General features: G+C 37.9%; 1 protein-coding gene across 1 annotated transcript in view; it reads right to left on the bottom strand.

The window, feature by feature from the left end:
* The window catches only part of LanA (laminin subunit alpha), a 68,195-nt gene that overhangs the window by 39,093 nt on the left and 6,158 nt on the right, over positions 1-22,944 (bottom strand). The window contains exons 2-18 of the mRNA XM_089727102.1: positions 20,901-21,047; positions 14,591-14,718; positions 14,257-14,365; positions 13,548-13,718; positions 12,313-12,529; positions 11,668-11,877; positions 10,559-10,752; positions 9,996-10,071; positions 9,134-9,271; positions 8,350-8,461; positions 7,250-7,425; positions 5,976-6,152; positions 4,248-4,370; positions 3,739-3,897; positions 2,775-3,028; positions 1,969-2,105; positions 517-655 (exon numbers count right to left, since the gene is read on the bottom strand). Of these exons, the coding sequence (XP_089583228.1) occupies positions 517-655; positions 1,969-2,105; positions 2,775-3,028; positions 3,739-3,897; positions 4,248-4,370; positions 5,976-6,152; positions 7,250-7,425; positions 8,350-8,461; positions 9,134-9,271; positions 9,996-10,071; positions 10,559-10,752; positions 11,668-11,877; positions 12,313-12,529; positions 13,548-13,718; positions 14,257-14,365; positions 14,591-14,718; positions 20,901-21,047 (2,667 nt within the window). The remainder of the gene's footprint in view (positions 1-516; positions 656-1,968; positions 2,106-2,774; positions 3,029-3,738; positions 3,898-4,247; positions 4,371-5,975; positions 6,153-7,249; positions 7,426-8,349; positions 8,462-9,133; positions 9,272-9,995; positions 10,072-10,558; positions 10,753-11,667; positions 11,878-12,312; positions 12,530-13,547; positions 13,719-14,256; positions 14,366-14,590; positions 14,719-20,900; positions 21,048-22,944) is intronic.

Consider the following 22,944-nt stretch of genomic DNA (forward strand, 5'->3'; position numbering starts at 1 on the left):
TGGCTACATTTTTAATCTCAAATTGTTTGGCCGTTGTTTGTCGATGTGACATACATTTTTGAAACTTTTCACCTTCAGATTAAATTTCTGAATTCGTTTCCTGTCTGGATGGTGTAATGTAGTAAGTCGTGCTAAGATTTAATTAGTAACAAATTGTTTATTTTTATTTTTATTATTGTTTAGATTGTAAATTGTAAATTGATTAGATTGTGTTCTTCTACCCACTCATTTAAAGCTTTCTTTCGTTAAGAACGGTTAGCTGGTAGAAAACTCAATTGTTGAGTTAAGCTCGCCATTTTTATATCTTATCGCAATTACTGTAATATTAACTGTGTGTACAATAAAGAATAAAGAAATAAAAATCGGCTTGTATGCCACTCCGAAACTGAGGCTCCGCATCTAAAAGTCAAGTTGTATAACCAGATTTGCACCGAAAATATGGACCTTAGATGATTAAGTCTCTTTAGTTGATTTACAACGATAATACAACTAGCACATAACAACATACAAACTTACAATCATGATTTCTTTGTTCGTTTTGATGGTGACCGTCCAGTTGCCAGGGTTCATTACGAAGGGAGCAGGAGTGACGCCTTTATCGCCGGCCACGGTGACTAGTTGCGGTAGGACCGTTGGACGCAAATAGACGTTGAACCTTGGACGAAAGTTTAACCTTTAATATCCGCCCGGTTCTAAATTTGGTTATAAATAATAAAAATCTCAATTCTCGACTTTAGAAAATGTAACTAACTACACAATGTAAATGCTGAATTTCAACTATTAACACGAACAAAGTTATTGCAAGCTCTGCAATTATTTTGTAGTTTTTTTTTATATTTTTTATTGCTTGAATGAGTGGACGAGCTCACAGCCCACCTGGTGTTAAGTGGTTACTGGAGCCCATAGATCTGCAATGTAAATGCTCCACCTTGAGATATAAGTTGTTTTTTTTTTCCTACCTATGCTGATAGCCTTGAGAGGCTAAGAGGCTATTTCAGCTTCGCCCTAACGTTTGTAGGTGAGCTCACGGGGCTCAACCGGAGTTGCTAACACTGACCCTAGCAAGAGCAGTGCTTCGCAGAATCTACCACCGGATCGGAAACGCCAGCCACTAAGAAGATCCGGCGAGAAACTCAGTGGGCTGTGTCTATGGGTTAGTTCGCTCGTCGAGCCCTTCGTCGCAAGCGACGGGTTCGACGAGGACGGTGACCGGTATAAGTTCTAAGGTCTCAAGTATAGTTACAACGGCTGCCCCACCCTTCAAGCTCAAACGCATTACTGCTTCACGGCAGAAATAGGCAGGGTGGTGGTACCTACCCATAGAGAGTCACAAGAGGTCCTACCACCAGTAATTACGCAAATTATAATTTTGCGGGTTTAATTTTTATTACACGATGCAATTCCTTCACCGTGGAAGTCAATCGTGAACATTTGTTGAGTACGTATTTCATTAGAAAAATTGGTACCCGCCTGAGATTCACCGAGAGCACCGGTGCATCGCTCAACACAAATGCACCGGACATCTTATCCTTTAGGCCACGACGACATACAATTGACGACATGACATACATATTTTTTTACATTTTTGTGAGACGCGCGTAGGGCCCACTTGTTGGTAAGTGGTTATTGTGGCTCATGATCATCAACAATAACAGAGGCACAGCGAAGCCACTGCTCCTTTTCCGAGTATCGTTATTTTTTTTAGTTATTGGTCTTTATTTTTAAAGATTGGAATTTATGTTTGGAACAAATATTTATAATTATTATAAGCTAGGATGGTATGTGGCAAAAATATCTCTGGAAACGTACTGTCAATGAACGCAGAGGTTGTAATATGGATAAACTTTACTCCTCTAGCCTGAGGTATGATGGTAATAGTTATAGTAACAATTCTTAAACAAATTAAAAGCTAATGTTTAAGAAAATTGGCAACACTTGATTAGGGCTATCCATATTTTTATGTCTTACTTCTGTTGGATATCCACGACGCTCTCCGGAGTGATGACGATGTTGGCGACGACGGGGTCTCGCAGCGGATTAGCGTACTTTAGCACCATGCGGTACAGCGAAGACTTTGTTATTTGGATAATGTTAATGACTTCGTTCTGAAAGACATAACAAGAATTGTATGTACACACTAGTATAGGGCAATTGAAACGCGAGAGCGTCTCGTGTCATGTAACTTATATATGTGCGCATGAGTGTTCCACGTTTGGGATCTTTTCTTTTTTTTCTATCGAAATAAATAAATGAATGAATATTGTTGAAACTCGATGCTGGAGGTGAACCTTACGACCCTCATTTATACTTTAAGAAAACCAATTTATATCTCTCATACCCATTGACCATCATTTACTTCTATGTAAACTTACGATTACTTAGTCATATCGCAACTAGATAAGCTTGTGTTAGTCGACAATGAGAATGGGAAATACTTGTTTTTGCATAGGCGGCTGAACGAGCCAACAGCCCTTTGGGTGGTCGATATCATAATGTGAATGCCACTTTGAGAGTCATGTAATCGCAGTCTCCAATTGAATCTATAACTGCATGTCATTCCAGTTGGTATTCGTGACTGCGTCATGCCAGGAATAGACAGGATGCTTATTGACCGACCGAGCATGTTCCATTGGATCATTGGTACCTGCCGCAGGATTCGAACACCACCACAGTAGCATTCCTCGATACGAATGTACCAGGCATCTTATCCTATAGGCCAGGACGAGTCGATATTTGAAATAAATGTGATTAATTAAATCGAATTAAATTCTGACCTGAAGTAAAGAGAACACAACATATCCTTTCCAGGAATATCCGGGGAAGACCTCTTCGGAATTCCTGTATCGAACAGGACCGGATTGGGTGACTCCGTCCTCTACTTCGTATTGGAACTGGTGGAGAGTGGGGAAGTAGTGGGCACGGATGGGCTGGTCACAGCGTCTGCCTTCGACCCTGGAGTGACAGTGGCACTGTCCGGTCGTCTTGTCGCAGTTGTTGTCGATTGAGCCGCCGATGTCGCAATCGCATTCTGTTCGACGTGTGGGTGGGTGAAAATGATGTTATAATAGCTTTAAATAAACTTAGCTCGACATATGAAAACCATGGTTTTACATTTAATTATTGTTGAAATCACAAATATGTAACAGTTACAACAAGCTACAAGCACCTGGGATATTTGTCGTTTTAATAGGACATATTGACATAAATGGTTTCAGGACCATAATAGGAACGGTAATAACCTCAGCAGAAATGTAAATTGTACAAAGCTATCGGTGGACTGGCTTATTTAATTTGACTTAATTACGTTTCACGCATAGCTTAGTTGCAATTCAATTGGAACGGTATTTCATTGCTGAGCGTAGAGTTTTGTACGCTTTCCATTGCAAGCTGACAAAATCTAAAATTTCTTAAACGCATATTTTAATAGTCAGTTAGTGAACATGACATTATCGTTACTAGTTTCGAAGTATGATTTCATAAACTTCATAAATAAATCTCCATCAAGAAAATTCAGTGATGCGTCGTGATCGAACAAGAAAAGTGTAAATAATTGAAAACTATTAAAATAGCTTTAGTTATGTGTGCGACTCGCGAAATCTGAAGAAATTTTAAGAAACTGTATGCACGGATATGAGAGCAAAGATACCGCACATTGAAAGATATTTCATTGGTGAAAGAATATAAAATCTACAAACAAACTTTAGTATTAATAAGCAAATAGTGAATAACTGTACTAGCCAGTGCATCCGAAGACGTCGTTGGTCTGTAGTCGGTAGAAACCGTCCAGGCATTGGTCACACTGACGTTCCCCGACGTGTTGCTTGCACACACATTGGCCGGATTTGGTGTTGCAAGCGCCGATACTGTTCAATGTGCCCGCGAGATTGCAATTACACTCTAAAGAAGATAATAATCGAATTTAATATTAAAAAAACATGTTTTTTTTTAAATATAGAATAGAATGACATCTTTATTTTTCTGTATGGCCTGTATGATACTAAGTTATGTTCTATTTTATTGAATAATTACCATTACGTATTGCCAATACATATTCACTTAGACAAGTAATTTATAAAAAATAAAAAAATTAGGTACACGCCGCTAAGACGGCCATATTGAAATATCATTACTACTATAATGTTTAAACAATTTATTGTAAGTAGTGTACAATAAATAAAAAACTATGAATTGAAAAGATTTCAAAAATAGAATATCTGAAAATTATCTCTTTGAATTTTGAATCTTACGTTCACATCCAAAAGGGTTATATTCTTGAAGATTCCAATACAGAGGTTTGCAGTCGTTGCAGATTCGACCCTGGACTCGATCTTTGCACTGACACAGTTCCCCGGCAGGGACGGAGCCACAACCTAGAGTAAATAATAATACATACATATATGTAGTATAAAACTAAAAAAAACACGCCTAAATAGCGAACCGAACTGATAAGTAATTTCAACCTTTTTCATATCCTATTGATACCGGTAATTAGGCCGCAGTTACAAAACGATTATTGCCGGTTCAAATTATCGGTAAACGGTTTTAATCGGTTAAAATAATCAGTGCATTATTCGTGTGCTAATTTTCAAATTAATCGGACGTGTTGAAATCGCTAAAAATGACATTCAAAAATTCCGTTACAAAACAATCATACATACCAAGCTGTTTTCTAAGTACCGGTTATTTTTATTTTATACTGTGACATTGGCAAAATTAATGTCTAAGGCGTTGGAACCATATATTAAAATATATACATATATATATGTCGACGCAAGTCCATGATAATTGACAAATTAATTGTTCCGATTATAAAATCAATCATTGTGTCGAATAAATTGATTGTGTTTAGTTATTAATTAGTGTTATGATTTTTGGAATGTGTTTTGCGTTAGAATAAAACCTAAAATTAATTGATGAAATTATTATGAGTTGTTTAACAGTTGAAACATTCGTCGCCATTTGTAGACCGGATATTTCAACTGAAATTAAGATTTAAAAATTAATTCAATTGTTGATAATTACTTTCGAAATATTTAATTAATTTACGAATTATTTTTGTACTTAAAATTAGTAATTTAAAGAAATTGCAATTTAAATGGTGTGTTGACCGATGCGCGTTAAATCATTCATTCGGATTGTGATGAAACTTAGTAAAATTGTTACTGGCGATATTCCTAAGAAGAACATAAGAACATTTTATTATAATACCCGATATACCCGATAGTACCTAATACCTTAACTTAATGGCAACATTTCCTTAACCGGTGGTCGGACTGAACTAATATCAATAGTACTAGTTTAAGATTGTTTTGTTTAATTTAGGTCGCGATATCTATTTGTTTCAGAATAATAAAATATAGTATTTTCGTTCTACGTATTAAATATTAATTATTTCTTTTTTTTATTGCTTAGATGGGTGAACGAGCTCACAGCCCACCTGGTGTTAAGTGATTACTGGAGCCCTTAAACATTTACAACGTAAATGCACCACCCACCTAGAAATAAGTTCTAAGGTCTCAGTATAGTTATAACGGCTGCCCCACCCTTCAAACCGAAACGCATTATTGCTTCACGGCAGAAATAGGCAGGGTGGTGGTACCTATCCATGAGGACTCACAAGAGGTCCTACCACCAGTATAGATACTGCGCTTTGATCTTAGCCAAAAGGCCGAGAAGCGATAAGCACGTAGTTTGCCATTTAAAAATTGATCACGATTGATTTTAATAATTATTATTATATTACATTGTGTATGAATTGTATGTATATTTACGGATATATGTATGTATGTGTATATGTATGTGTACATATATGTACACCGCGCGTAGTTCGTTTCCAAATGATTCTTGTCCACCTGATGGTTTTTTGTATTTAATGTATCGCACTGTTTATTTGTTTTTTGGTGTACAATACAGAATACTCTCTCTCTCTCTCACGACATTTCTAGGGTTGTTTTTATTTGCGAAGCACACTTTACCCGCGAAGCTGGCCGTGACCCCTCTCGGGTCGCAGTTGCACTCCTCGCAGGCCGGGTAGTTGTAGAACTGCTCCCGGCACGTGTCGCATTTGGCTCCGTCGAAGTTCGACTTGCAGTGGCAGAGTCCGTTGTCGTCGCACGTGGACCCGATCGAGCCGGACACGTCGCAGTTGCACGCTGCACGCCGGGAATGTATTGCTCAAGTTAATTTTATTAGGTTTTAGGATTTGAGATAGAGAAGTCAGTGTCAGTTTTTTTTTTAATTGAAAATTCTTTGGAATGGTGATTTCAAGCTCGATGAAACGAAAAAATAAGTCCATAGTGCTTTTTTAATACACCGCCATCTATGAGATTTTTTAATACTAACGTGCGTATGAAACCTCTTGTGGTGAATTTTAATTTATAATTATACGTGAAGTTAAAATATCAATTCACAGAGGGCGCTACCTCATAGTATAAAAGACGATTTACAATTATTTACTAATGACACAATTTTACATATACTTAGACATTTAGGATAATTGTATTTTAATTTTTAAAGGTTTCACTTCTACCACGTGTGAATTGCACACATGTATTTTTTTTATTGCTTAGATTTGTGGACGAGCTCACAGCCCACCTGGTTGTTAAGTGGCTACTGGAGCCCAGAGACATCTAAAGCGTAAATGCGCCACCCACCTTGAGATATAAGTGCTAAGGTCTCAGTATAGTTACAACGGCTGTCCCATCCTTCAAACCGAAACGCATTACTGCTTTACGGCAGAAATAGGCAGGGTGATGGTACCTACCCGCGCGGACTCACTAGACATCCTACCACCAGTATTTACGCAAATTATAATTTTCGGGGTTTGGTTTTTATTACACGATGTTATTCCTTAACCGTGGAAGTCATTCGTGAACATTTGTTGAGTACGTATTTCATTAGAAAAATTGCTACATGCCTGCAGGATTCGAACACCGGTACATCGCTCGACACGAATGCACCGAGCGTTTTATCATTTAGGCCACGACAACTTCAAAAATGCATTCCGATCTGAAGCTTAAAGACTTTAATAAGCAGTCACATCATAGTGTCTATGTCAATTTCCTGCACTCATAAATAATCATTACTTTAATTTCAAATAATTAAACTCAACGTATTTATTGTAGTTATTGCGGATGAAAATAGTATATGGAAAAATACCTATAATGGAATTTTAAGACGCGAACTCTGTCCTGTAAACCTCTCAAACCAGCACTGAGAGCATTAAGTTTGTTCATTGTGTTATACTCACATAAACAATCGGGGTATTTGTAGTAGCCAGGAGAGCACTGGTCACACTGAGCGCCACCGAAGTTGGTCAAGCAGTTGCATTTCCCGTCAGCTGAGCAACTGGTCGACGTGGAGCCTGTTGGGTCGCAATTACAGGGCACGCATTGTCGCTCCCGACCGAGCACTTGCATGTAATACCTGTAGTCGTTCATTTTAAAGGCAATCATTCTTCTTCTTTCGTTTTTGGCTCCGGCACGGTTTATGCATTAGCCAGCGTCAAGTAATAAGATTTTTATAATTCGCCGTTTTAATTATTTACAGTTAATGAATAATAATAAACGAAGGAAACTTAATCAATTGGCATGAAATGAAATGAGATGATATGGAATGAAATATGATCTCAGTAAAATGGTGGTCATTTACTGAGACTTTTTGGAGGATCCCGAGAAGTTATGTTTAGCGGCTTTGTTCCATTTTCCCGCATTTGTGCACTTTCACAGTTACTAAACAGGTAGTAAACCCCCGTTATTACATATTTAAACCCAAAGAAACACTAAATAGACAAAATAAAACTAATCACACAACTTCACTCCTCGCGTTCCCGCCAAACTTGTCCCCAAAGCAATTATTAAATCACAATTTTTACTGTTAATAAGTTTCCGATTCTGCCGAAATCTCGGGAAAAAAACCGCAGTAACAACCCGTTAAATGATAGTATTTGTAATGTGGCCGTGAAAGATTTTTTATTTGTGGTCGTAAGACTGTAACGTGCATTTAATGTTTTTTTATTTGTTGAGGTAGAAGATCCCAACTGTAAGAGCAACCACAGTACGACAGCTATGACAGTTATATAAGACATTACAATGACATCTAGCAAATTAAGTCAAAAGGTAGAGACACCAATGGCCGTAAAAATATGATATTTCAGTTTAAAAGCACAGTTCTTTTCTATCAGGCTAAGGATGATGATTTCTAAGGCTAAGGATAATTTTCTAGTTTGTGGCATCTTTATTGACTATTACGTTCGGACCGTCGCTGCGTTGGTGTACTGAGCAATTTTACCTCCTCGGTGGGTTTTCGTCGATTTATTCAAAAATGTATAATTAATCTGTATGATCTCACCCTGACAAACACTGGTCGCATCTAGGTCCTCCGAAGCCGGCTTTGCAGATACACTGTCCACTGACGTCATCGCAAATGCTGGGTTCAGTTCCGCTTGTATCGCAGTTGCAAGCTAGTTTAAAAAAAATGATAAAATTTTAGCTATGATCGTTCAAACAAACATTTCTTGGGCGAGTGCTATGTAATCCTACTATAAAACTTTAATTACTGATAAAAAAGGGTCGTGGATATCATTTTATCCCTACCTATTGGCTGGTACCCAAAGAGGCTATTCCAGCTACGGGTAGGCGAGTTCACGGACTCAACCTGAGTGAATTTGCTAATACTAACCCTAGAGCAGTCATCATCATCATCATCATCAGCCTTTATCTGCCCACTGCTGGAAATAGGCCTTCCCCAATGCTTCGCATAATCTACCGCCGGATCGTAATCGCGATCCACTCAGAAGATTCCACGAGAAACTCAGTGGATTATGTTTACGGGTTACTTCGCTCGTCGAATGCTTTGATGAGGACGATGACCGGTGCTTGAAGAGTCTAAAAGTACCAAGAGTAGATCCGGGGCATCCAACAAGACATGTTTCGGGCGACGGCGGTTTTGTGTTGCCCCGTCGCCTAGGTCAGATATTGGGGTTTGTGATAGAGTAGTTAGCAACCCCTTTATCCGACGCCCGGCCTGGTATTTTTATGGATTTTGTGGTTCAAGTCCTTCCCTCTATAAAGGTAACTCCAGATTGAATCTGTAAAGCCTGTTTATGTTTAAAGTGCGTACAATTTTAACTCACGTTTGCAAGTGGGATAGTTGTAGTAGCCGGCCTGGCACTGGTTGCATGTCCTGCCGCTGTACTTGCTCTTGCACGTGCAGTCCCCGGTCAGCTTGTCGCAAACGTACGAAACCGAGCCGACGGTGTTGCACTCGCAGTCTGCGGAAACATTAACGTACCCGTATTGTTCATTCGCGGACCACGTTCGGCATTGATCATCAAGAAATTTAAATCAACAATCAGGATCTTTGAACAGCTGTCGTATCGAGAGGTGAAAGACTATTGGACTTAAACGACACATTTGCAACTTTACAGGAGAGCCATTTAAAGCTGGAGAAAAAATATCATGAAAAAAGAACTTCTTCAGCTATTTGAATGGAGTAAACTTAATTGAAGTTTCATATTTACTCGTGGTAGGACCTCTTCTGAGTCCGCGCGGGTAGGTACCACCACCCTGCCTATTTCTGCCGTGAAGCAGTAATGCGTTTCGGTTTGAAGGGTGGGGCAGCCGTTGTAACTATACTTGAGACCTTAGAACTTATATCTCAAGGTGGGTGGCGCATTTACGTTGTAGATGTCTATGGGCTCCAGTAACTACTTAACACCAGGTGGGCTGTGTGTTCGTCCACCCGTCTAAGGAATAAAAAAGAAAGAAAAAAACTGTGTAAAAGATAAATATCGCGTATTAAGCGAAATTTCGCTTAAAACAAATAGCCTTTACACCCCTCGATATAACAATTGAGAGTGCAACGATGTCTATCGGGGAACCAACAAAAGTGATAAGTACCTCAATCGTGCTATTACGATTTTTGTTTTAAGTAATTTACGTTAACATCGATTCTTGCTTAAGCACTGAGAGTATAAACATATTTTGGTTACTCACTTTTGCATTCCGGTGAATAGTAGCCGTCTTCGCAAATCTCACAAGACTTCCCAGCGTAGTTGTATTTGCATGGACACTGCAGAGATTTGTAATAGTTATTGGAAACTTCACATTATATTGGATATTTTCTAGAAGTTTCTCATTTTTTTCGTTCAATATAAATTACTTTCATTACTTTATCAATTTTTCAACGATATTTATTAAACAAATAAAAAAAAGTCTATTGCCAGTGAAAATTCGTTACAATCTATTTGTATTTTCAATTTATCTGTCTTGAACTGCTGTATCGATTCTAAAACATATTAAAAGTGTACTTACTGTACTTAATACAGTACTGAGTCGAAAGGTATGTTTTACTTTTATATTGATAGCATAATTTAATCATCATAGCATAATTAAAAAAAAAATTAGCACTCCTCTATATTCTCTATAAGTGTAGGAAATTTCATACTCCTTCGTCCGCGCTATTTTCGTAAAAAGGGGTACAAAGTTTTTACCTCATAATATATAGATTCTGCCTTATGACATTAATTGTTTGTTGAATTAGTTCCTCTGTAGCTCACCAGTCCGTCTGTGGGCGTGCAGTGCTCTCCTTCTGTTCCGTTCAAATTACACGTGCAAGGCTTGCAGTTAGGATAGTCGAAGTACCCGTACGCGCAGGAACTACAGTCAGGGGGCTGGAACTCTGGTCGACACTCGCATCTACCGGATTCCTCCTCGCAGTTACCGGTCGAGAAATGGGGGTCGCACTGACACGCTGGAGGATTAATGCAATTATTTATTTCATTACTATCTTGCGACCTCAAAGTTATCGGTGTCAGGAATTGGAAGGAGAAAGCCCTGAACAGAGCAGTCTGGAGAGACATACTGGACCAGGCTAAGGCCCACCCTGGGCTGTAAGGCCTAAGATGATGATGATGATATCTTACTTGTGCTATTCGAGGTTTTTTTTTGTGCAGAGGAGCGTACGGTCTGGTGGTGAGTGATTAACGTCGCTCATGGACATCAGCAGTTGTAGGGGAACAGTAAAGTAGCTACTTAACGCCTCTCTACCTATCTGCCCGTCAAAGTCGTTTGAAGGAAAGTAATTAATTGTCGAAGCAAAAAGAAATAATATTTTGTACGAATGTAATGGTAACGGAAAAAGTTATTTGCGGTTTTAGTGTAAGTAGGTGCATTGTTGCTATTGTTCATGTAATCAAAGTACCTATATATTGTTTTGTTGTTTAGCAACCTGTTAACAATATATTTTAGTTCGGCGTACAATAGCAAGCTTTGAAGAAAATTTGATAACAATGATGCCCTAAAATGATATAGATAGATACCAAATAACAAATTCTATGATGGGTTATCAAGAGTCGCAGTTCTTGTGAGAAAGGGCGAAGAAAATTCGGGGGGTCGTCTTCTTATGACTTCTTACTATTGGCATTATTAAATTGTCTTTTTTTTTCTATCTATGTTGATAGCCTTGAGAGGCTATTTCAGCTTGGTCCTAACGTGAAGTGAGCTTACGGGGCTCAAACCGGAAGTGTTGTTTACACTGGCCCTAGCAAGAGCAGTGCTTCGCAGAATCTACCACCGGATCAAAAACGCGCCCCACTTAGAAGATCCGGCGAGAAACTCAGTGGGCAAGATTCTAATGGACTAATGGAAATAAGAGATTAGTACTCACGTTGGCAAACGTCAAGCTCGTCCCATCTCTTTCCATAGGGTCTGTAGTACGTCGGTCTGCACTTGTTGCAGTTGATACCCTCGGTGTTGTGTTGACAGTTCTGACATTTTCCACCACCTTCGTACCTCCCGTGGATGTCCAACGAGAGGCGTTTCTCATCGATTTCGGGATCGTACGTGCACTCGGTCGTGTGGTTGTGGCAGTTGCAGGCTGATACGGAATTTACAAATGAAATATGGAGCAAGCGATTTACAAATATATTTTTAATACGCTTTTATTAGCTTCAAGACTATGTATGTTTGTAACGGAATCTTTGAACATGATTTTGACCCCGTTCAAAACGTCGGATTAACTCGAAATATGGCATACTTATTAAGGACCGATGACAATTCAATATTAAAAAAAAATAGAAAAAAAATTAGATAAAATTGAAATTCAACTAAAAAATGAAAAATAAATAATAGTTTAAAAAACACTAAAAAATACGCTTTTATAGAAAATCCCAATAAAAAATAGAAAATAAATCTTAATAAATTTGAATTAAAAATTGTGTAAGAAAAAATTATATTATTACAGGGTGCGATATCTGCTTGTCAGAATTAAATGTTTTTTCTATAAGCAATATAAATAGGTTGCAATACTCACGCTCGCAAGAAAACCTGTCCCAGTTCTGCGAGATCCTCCACTTCTTCTGCTCGAAGCCGGAGCAGCACTTGTTGCACTGAGGACCGCACGTGTTGTGCTGACACCGACACACCAGGATGTTGAGGTTCCCAGCAGGATCGGCCGGCTCGCACGTGTCGGCGTGGCCGTTGCACATGCACCTGCCCCCGATACTGATGTCCTTGATACTGTAGAAGTACTGTACGGAAACACGGGTGGATTATTTCGAGATGTTTGTTGCGTTTTAATTTTTTTTATTAATTTCCCATTCATTGAGGGTAATGACCTCTTGACATAAGATCAAGTTAAGTTTAGTAATATAAGATGATGTTTAATATAATCTAGTAATCCAACCATAAGGTATTTATTGGACTGAAATAAAATAGTCGGAATGGTGATGTGAAGGGTTTTGTTCGCCATGACGTTACAAGTCAGGCATAGTCTAAGTCCTAATGTATCAATAATTTATTTACGATCAATATTATATGAATTAATATTCGAGATATTTCTTAAAATACCAGTGCTTAATATAATATTCTATTGACAAAATATTATATTTCAAATATCTATACAATAATCCACATGAAACGATTTTAGCAAAAGGTACACCGACCTTATTTTTTTTATTTGATTACGTCAATTGTAACCGTACTATAGTGCCACGTTTAGTTATGTATTTACGTCATGCAACCGATAAAGACTATTGAAGTGATTATAATAATAAAAAAATTACTAATACATTTTTATCGCTGACTTCAACTGTAATTTTACTTAATTTAAATAGATAGGAAGGCACGACGCTAATTAAATAATATAGTATGTTAATTTTAAATATTTTCCTTTAAAACACTCGTCAGTAGTGTTTGTCCGGTCACCGTTCTCGTCGAACTCGTCACTTGCGACCAAAGGCTCGGCGAGTAAATTAACCCACAGACACAGCCCATTGAGTTTCTCGCCGGATCTTCTCAGTGAGTCGCGTTTCTGATCCGGTGGTAGATTCTGCGAAGCACTGCCCTTGCTAGGGTTAGTGTTAGCAACGTCGTCAGGTTTGAGGCCCGTGAGCTCACTGACTTGTTAGGTTATGCTGACATAGCCTCTCAGAGCTATAGCTATAGCTAAGCTGTAGTTAGAAAAAAAAAGTGTTGCAGTCTTTGAAAATAATTTAAAAAGCGTTGTTTGGAAAAACTGGTACTTGAACACATGCGGCTTAGACTCACTCGTCTGGTGACTGTAGGATCTTGTCGAGCCACAGACATAAGATGTCCCAGCAAGTTCTTGGTTCGAAGCAGTCGTAGCCTAACGTTGGTTGCTCTCGTCCACTCTTGCAGCACCGACGAATTGAAGTACATATTCGACGAAGGGCGATCGTTCAATAAAGATATAGGTATCTGTGGATGAGAATTTCAATTAAAATTTTCAATGGTAAACTTTAAAGAGGCTTAATAATTAGGTATACTTTCGTACGTATTCTATAATATTATCTGTGGTTGTCAGTTTGCACATGTAATATAAGGACTTTATGGCGGGAACACGAGGAGTGAAGTTGTGTGATTTGTTTTATTTTGTCTATTTAGAGTTTCTTTGGGTTTAAATGTGTAATAACGGCGGTTTATTAACTGTGAAAGTGCACAAATGTTGGAAAATGAAACTAAGCCGCTGGACGTAACTTCTCCGGATCCTCCAAAAAGTCCACTGAAAAAATCTCAGTAAATGACCACCATTTTACTGAGATTATATTTCATCCCATATCATCTCATTTCACTTCGTTTTATCATTTTTCATAAAAATAAGAATATAAATTAAAATAAGACATGACTTAAAGGCCTTAGTTACTAGGTCATAAAATTCCTTAAAAAAAACATGTAATATAAATGTATTAATGAACCTTAAAAATATTCTGGGAGGCGTTTGTGATAATTCTCTTACCTCACCATCCTCGAGGGGTACAATTTTCGAGTATTCAGTGCTGCAAATTACAGAATCGTCTTTCGTAATTGGCTGCAGGCTTTCCTTACCGAAGTATCTCTCGCAATCTCTGTAGAAAATAATAGTGAATGTTTGAGTAATTTAAAAGTATTTAATGAATTCGTTCGTTCATGGACTCGTAAATTGGATCACAGACAATAATGCCAATTATACAGTAACAGTTTTATTTGTGTCAGCCATGTTGGGTTTTTTTTGTGGCGAGGCTTGGGGGAGGCCTATGTCCAGCAGTGGACGTCCATGGGCTGATAAAAAAAAATACAGTAACAGTACTTACTGTGGAGAATCAGAGAAATACTGCCAAGGCTTAAATGTTTTTCCGTAGTCAGTCGATTTCTCAAGCACCCAGAGTTCAGGGCGAGGTGAGTTTCCCATCTTCACGAAGACGTACGCCACGTGGAATTCCTGTGAACATTCATCTTTATACAGAATACCTTAATTAAATGAAATTATTAAATACTCAAGAAAAGTTTAAAGGATATGTTGATAGCATAACTCACGTTTGCTATGCGTGTGTGTATTTTATGTATGTACGTCTGTTTGAATGTATTAAAATACATTCCAAGTGGAATGCATACATTTGGAATGGCTTGGTAATGCATACATTTAATTAATAATATAGAAAATTACATTGAGAAATATTTTCTTCTTCTTATTCTTAGTTGTGGTTTTATTAATAATATAGAATAGTACGTTGAGATAAAAAAAATCCTCATTCTCATTGTGGTTCATTTTAAGTACGGCACGCTATGTAAAGGAAATATTTATATTGGTAAATACTGGAATAAATGCGATGCAATCACCATAAAACATTCCTAACAGCGACAACATTTACAACTCCTTGTAATATTAATTCCAGGGCGATCGTAAATTTTGATGTTCCTATATATATTTTTTATTAGAAACGATCTATTATTGTAAGAGATAATGTAATCTCATAGACCTGTGACCTCGCCTTTACAACGACTTCGTGCTATCGATGGCCCGCTATCAACACCCACTTCGTCCTGTCGTAACCGTAACGGCATATTAGACAAACATTTTTATGACACGTCCAATGAAATGGCTATGTTTATTTATAGGCTCGATCATGATATATGACTGCACTTCATCGACTGTGATCAATAAAACTAGATTTTTTTTTGAGAACGCCATCTTGTTATGTCTTTAAAGGTGTTAGTTGCCCTCAATTAAGAAAAATAGTATTATTATTCGCCAATAGATGTCGGGAAGAGCCATAAAGTTGATTATCGATAAAGTTGATTATTGAAAACACGAATAAAACAACATTTTCTGAAAATACATCGTAGCTAGATCGATTTATCGCCCCCGAAATCCCCTGTATACTAAATTTTATGAAAATCGTTGGAGTCGTTTCTGAGCTTCAGATTATATATAAATGAATATACAAGAATTGCTCGTTTAAAGGTATAAGATAAGATTAGTGACGATACCAAATAATTGTTTAAATAATAAATAAATAAAACCCTTGTTTCAAGAATGCTTCCTAGATATTCTAGATGGCGTGCAGCGATGTATAGCCAGTATTGGAAAAGAGAAAGCCCCGAATTTCTTACTGATTCTTCTTTGTACATTTCAAATCGTTTGTAAAACTATGATGATTTGAAATTGAGATAAAAAAAATTAAATTCTATAGTTCACATCTCAATTTAGACAATCTGCCTTTGTATTCGAGTTATTTTCAATACAAGTCTGTCCTATTTATTCAGATCTTCTCCGAATTTATAAGCATCAGTCAAGCTGATAAGTTCTTCCGTATATTATGAAAAACGAATATAATGTGATATATATAAATATTAATCTTATTGGTATTTGAAAATTCATTTTTTTTGTGTAAATGCTTGTAATACTGAAATACAAATCGTAGGAGCAGAAACGGATGTACTAAATGAAACACCAGCAAAAGATACAGAGAATATCCCTCCCTATGGAACGTTGAAATGGATATACCACTGGACATGTAACCCAAGGCTGGAGGTTGATCTCAGGTAGATGACCGGTTGTCAAACTCCAACTGTCAAATCCTTATGCAGCATGATAAGAGTACATACTGCGCTGACCTCATATGATGTGGAATAAGAGCAAGTAGAAGAAAAGAAGTGAAGCTGACAGGACAAAACCACTCCTATATCATTTCGGCAATTTATTGAAGCGCTGCAAATATGATTCTTTTCATATTGAAGTAATGTTGGTTTCCGAATTGGAGCACACGATCCGCATAAGCGTGGGCGATTAATGCGATTACAGGGACTTCCTATTCGCAACAACCTAAACACCAAGTTGAGGCGTGACATTGAAGTTCTCATTGTTACTGATGGTAGGACCTCTTATGAGTCCGCACGGGTAGGTACCACCACTCCGGCTATTTCTGCCGTTAAGCAGTAATGCGTTTCGGTTTGAAAGGTGGGGCAGCCGTTGTAACTATACTGAGACCTTAGAACTTATATCTCAAGGTGTGGGGCGCATTTACATTGTAGATGTCTATGGGCTCCAGTAACCACTTAACACCAGGTGGGCTGTGAGCTAGTCCACAAATCTAAGCAATAAAAAAAAAGGTTTTTGTTTCACTTGGTTTTTGTTTGTTTGACTCATTATCATTGTAATGTCTCATTTAACTGAAAAAAATACTCGTAAAAGTGAACGTTTCAGACATGTTCTTGAAATGTTCGCAATCGCGATTTGCTTTTGTGCTTAACGTACATATAAAACATGAATACTGTTAAATCACTCAAGCTTTTTTAAATACATTTAGCATCGTCTATTGTGTGGTGCAACGGTCAATGTTTTTCCCATTTAATACTGGATTCCATTCCTTTGACATACTACGCTTATTATGTGCAAATTTAGCTACATTTTTTTCTAGCACGCGGCTATCTTAATGTTATATTTCAATCTTTTTCTTAGTTATTTCTCTTCTAGGTAATTAAATTTCTTGCTTTTTTTTCCCTAACGAATTGTTGTAGCCAACCCCTAATCCTACTTCTCCCGGACCGGTAGGTGAGCTGACGGGCTCGACCTGAGAGAATTGGAAACACTAGCCCTAGCATGAGCAGCGCTTCGCTGAATCTACTACCGTCGGAATCGCGACTCAGTGAAAGGTTCCGGCAAGAAACGCAGTGGGTTGTGTCTATGGGCTAGTACGCCCGTCGAATTCTTTGTTCTGAGTCGACTATTTCAATGAGGAGGGTGACCGGTGCTTGAGGAGACTAAAAGCAGTGAGACTTGATCTGGGGAATTGACAAGACATGTTTTGGGCGAAGGCGGCTTTGCTTTGCCCGGTCGCGGCGTCGCCTAGGGTGTTCTTTGCCTCTCTACTTATATAGCTACCGGAGCTTACTAATGTAATATCGTGAATCCTCTTGAGACATAAAGCTCAATTGTATTTTATAGCAGCTGTCCTTGAAAACAAAACATAATTTCTTCGTCAGAATTAGGCATAGGTAGATGGTACCTCTGTGTACGGCCTTACAATATAAATTTACTATAATATTTTCGTATTTATATTTTGTTTTGTATTCTATTTGGTTTGTAATCTTTTTCAAATTAACCAGGAACCTTTTCTACTACCATTACTAACTACGGAACTACATTTTTTTTTTATTATTGATTCTAGCTCATTTTCTAATAAATTTAGATTTCAGTTTAATAAAATTGATTTCATAGGCTATTACGAATTTAAAAAAAAGCAATCTTAGTGCCTACAATCTAAAGTCCTGTTCTATACTAAAACAATTGGTCTCATCAAATAATTACAGGATACATGGTGTTTCCTACTTTTTTAGTACGAATCTCCTTGATCATATTAGAGTCAGCAATCGTATGTCCAATGGGGAATCAATGGAATTGTTTTAGACGATCTGGTCATTTCATTTTTACAATCGCATCTCCTGCCATCGGAGCTGAGTTCACCCACAGTCACCGAGTTCATACTATCCGGCTTTAGAGATTTAAAAAGGCAGGCAGGCAACCGCAAAGATGAACAGATGGTTTGGTTGGTAAGCCGTATAAAATTAGATTGGCACTTTGATGTCACACTAAATAAATTACGCAAAACAGAACTAGTACCATTCGCGATTCGCATTAGATAATATCTTCAATGCTTTTTTCCACCCATTGAGTTTTTGCCCGAATTTTCTCAGTGGATCGCGATTACGATCCAGTGGTAGATTCAGCGAAGCACTGCCCTTGCTAAGGTCAGGGTTACCAATTCTCTCAGTTTAAACCGTGGGCTCACCCGCCCATGCTTAGCTGGAATAATAGCCCCACTACCAGCGAATAAAAAGAAAAGAAAAATACATATTATGTATACATAAAGTTAAATGTTAATTTTGAATAAAATTTAGTTCTTTATAGCAAAGCTTTACACGTCTTTAATGTATAAAACAATACTTAAAAGATATGTGTCATATTTCGCAACGCATTGATTTCTATAAAGACCAAACATTGTTTTAATGAACTTGATACATATGAGTTAATTTTTTATTTACAGGACAAGCAACAATTATTCGAATATTTCTGTAGGCTGCTAACTACAACTAGTACTTACTTTTCTAAACGATGATATAATATGTATTTTTTAAATATTATACATGGAAAACACGATTTTGTGATTATTTAATATAAATGGCGCATAAAATATTTAATACAAAATGGGTTCGTTTAAAGTTCGAAATTTAAATTTGTTTTTTTTTTTTTTATTTATCTGTGTAGGTACAGGTTCTAAATTCTTACTTCTCAGTGGTTCTATTGATAAAATAATATTATTATGATGTCGAACTCTTTGTTGCATTTTTTGCCACCCAATGTATTATTTCACACTTCTTTCTCAGATTTTAGAGATCAATGACTGAACATGCTAATGGTCGATAATATAGATAATTGCAATTCCGAGAAAGAACTGTTCTGTATGCGTTTATAATGTTACGAAATACGTGCGAAGTATACTATGTTTCGTTTGTATGCATTGTAATGCATACACATTGTCTATGTATATTATTGCAAGACAAATTTAATAATACGTACTACTGTTTGTTCGCTGCGATTGCTTAATTTGGATTGAGTGATTATTAAATTGAATTTTTTGGATTTTAATAGTAAGCCTCAGGTTTGAAAAATAAAGAAATGAACTTTTTTATTACCCTACGTGATCAACAGGGTCTCAGGTCACGTAGCTTAAATTGGTTATTGGGTCCATAGAGATCATGTCGCCTCATAAACCATATATATCACAGGCGACTCCAATGGTGGCATCCAGTTTGAAGCCTAAGGTTGAAGTCTCCATTTTTACTGTCCCACGCTAGAACTGCATCCTTTAAGCATCTCAATTCATTTCTAAAATGTTAGACAAACGGCGAGTATTGTCGGTTAGCTTGTCCAGGGCCGACGAGGATTCGAAAATATATTAAACCAATTTCATTTTCCGTTTGGTATTCGAAGCAGCATGCACCGTTTTAGTAGTTCTAAAATAAATTTTATCATCCTTGCAGCGTTAGTTGTCCGAATAGGGGTCAATGCACCATCACCAACTATTTCTGGCACACTGAGGATACCGTGCGGAGACGCACTCGTTCATAGACCAAAAAAGACAGCGCCATAAAATTTCACTCCTACCGTCTATGATCTATAGGTCTAACTTGTATATCTCTATCATTCTTTATTTAACTTTTTTCTTTTTTTTTCTTTTCCCTACCTATGCTGAGCCTTGAGAGGCTATTTCCGCTTCGCCTTGACGTGTAGATGAACTCACGGGCCTCAAGCCAGGAGTGTTGCTAGCACTGGCTCTAGCAAGAACAGTGCTTCCCAGAATCTACCACCGGATCGGAAACGCAACCCACTGAGAAGATCCGGCGAGAAACTCAGTGGTCTGTGTCTGTGGGTTAATTTACTAGTCAAGCCCTTCGGCGACAGTTTTGACTAGAACGTTGACCACTGCTTGAGGTACTTAAAAGCACCGTCAGTGGATCGGGAGGATCCGAAATGACGTGTTTAGGGCGACGTCGACTGTTTATCTTCGGTCCACAGGATCGGGTATATATATTTTTATTAAAAACGCTGTTTCAGTCTCGAAATAATATTAGAAGGACAGTATATACAAGGATAGAATATTCAGGTTTGTGTTGAAGTTGTGTTGTATTGTGTCACACACAAACATATAGTTTATAAATAGTTTTGAAGAGACACAAGCGTATGTTCCACGTGCATGGACGCAAGCAAAGCCATGGGTACAGCTAAACCGCGGCCTGCCGCCGAAGAATGTCCTTAATACCTCGGATACTTTAGATACAGCATAGTGCTCTGTTAATTTCAAAGCACAACGACACGTGGTGATAAAGATCTTTTGAAACGCACTGTGGATGGACGCAGTTTTCTCCTAGATAATGGATGCAATATGTTGCAGTTGTGGGCGGTGCGATAGTAAAAAAAGGATTTCGGATTAAATCTCAGAGGTATGGCCATTTGTTGTCATTGCAGCAACTATTGTGACGTTATTGTAAAATATGTTCATTCGTTGTCAATGCGATAAGTATCTTCAATGTTTAATCATGAAAAATGCCAATAGTGTTTACCTGTCCAAGGTCAATGGTAAGATTGACTTCGTTGTACTTCATGCCGCGCGATAGTGGAGGCGACTGCCACCAGGTCCGGCGGTCGTCAACCGCGTACTCCGGGGGATGCTTCTTGGCTTCGTTGTTCGCATCACAAATGTCGCAAACCTGAGGGCGAATACGGCTTGGTCAGTACACAAACATTCATGCTCAGCATACCAATAAATAAGATCACGGATATTAACAATTATATAACCAGATAACTATTTTTTAAAATTCACAATTCATCTTTAATTGTAGTTATGACAATGAGTTAATACTTTATTTATGTACATAATAAATATTTGGTGCAATAAAACTGTATTTGAAATTAGCTTTAGCTGTGTTGCCTACTTTATTTGAAATTATTGATATAATAAAATAAAACCTTTTAGTTTTTGATATGGAAGTGTTGTGGCTCGGAGCGTTACCACTTAAGTGGGTGAGTTCGAGGGGGAGGATTTTTAGCGATCCGGGCGCCCCAGAAGGAGGCCTATCTGCTTAAAAGCAGCAAGCCCGCGAGTAATGCCATGGGCTAAGCGTCACTTTGAACTCTTCGATGACTTCAGCGAGTAAGATAACCTACGCATTGGTTGCTCCTAATGTTTTTTTGTTTGTTTTATCTTCTACCTAATCATTGGTAGCTTTATGTGTTTTATATATACATAAAGGTATATCAAGATATACCAGATATTCGCCACTGGGCACGATCCTCGGCTTTTTTCATCCAGTGAGTGCTCAGTGGTGAACAATTGGAGAGGCCTATGTCCAGCAGTGGACTGCTATAGGCTGATGATGATACCAGATATTTGCTAACACTATACTTATCAAGAGCAGTGCTTCGCTGAATCTACCATCGGATCGGAATCGCGATCCACTGAGAAGATCCGGCCAGAAGCTCAGTGGGTTTAAATTAACTCGTAACTCTCGACGAGTTAGACAGTGACCGGTGCTTGGAGAACCTAAACGCACCGAGAATAGGTTCGATGAGAAATGCTTAGGACGACGGCGGCTCTACTTTGCCCCTTAGGCTGGGTCGGTTATGTAATCCGCGTTAGTAGTGGTAGGGTTCAACCACCCCGAGACTGGATTAAAAGGATCTGTGAAGATGTGTCTAAGGCGATAATGGTGGTTGATTGCGACGTGAGCTAAGTTAGGTCTAGTTGGTCTAGATAACTGGACTATCGTATCGAGCTTCTGTCTTAATAGAAAAAGTGCTTTGAGATGAGCCAATGCCTTGTAAAAATTTTTTTAAGGAAGATGGTACAATCGACTTAAGAGGTCAGTGTTTGGCGAACGACTGGCCCATACAATGTCAGTAGGATTAGGCTTAAATATACAGATGTTTTCTTGTTTGCGACATCAAAGGTATCGTGTTCTTTAAGGTCATTCGCAATAACTAAAGAATCGTTCAATAAAACAAAGCCGGAATCCATTCTGTCTTCTAAACCTTTCTCACAAAGGCCGCATGCTCATATAACATAGCATTCACAAAATAAATTCGGTCTTTCACAACGTCTTTATGGCTTTCAGAGTTTTACGGCTGTCTGTTCTCAAGTGAAAAAAAGAGGACTTGTAAAACATGTGACATGAACTTGCGAAGTTCCACGATTTCTTCACAACTTAAATTCCAAATGGTATATGAAATTTTCAAAGTAAAATCAAATATGGCGTTATAACAAATAATTAAATACTAAATTAATAATATTAAAATAATATTAAATAAATAATAACAATAATTTAATAACTAAAATATATTATTAAAAGGAGTCCCTTTAGGCAAGGTTCCGAAGATACTGGCTGCGTTCCCCCTTCGAATAGCTAGACTAATTCTTTGTCCAAGGTAGCTGCCAGATCTTCGGTCTCCTGTGATGTCAACTAACCTTTTTGCTATTTCCTTAAAAAAGCCTTATAGCGTTAGGACCCCACGGACCAAGGGTGGACACCGAATGGGACAAAAACATATTCCGAGCCTAGATATAATGGTATATTACGTTTTGCAGGGGAAAAATAAATATATGTATAG

Source organism: Bombyx mandarina, chromosome 01, assembly GCF_030267445.1.
Source record: "Bombyx mandarina strain Sakado chromosome 01, ASM3026744v2".
Classification (NCBI taxonomy): domain Eukaryota; kingdom Metazoa; phylum Arthropoda; class Insecta; order Lepidoptera; family Bombycidae; genus Bombyx; species Bombyx mandarina.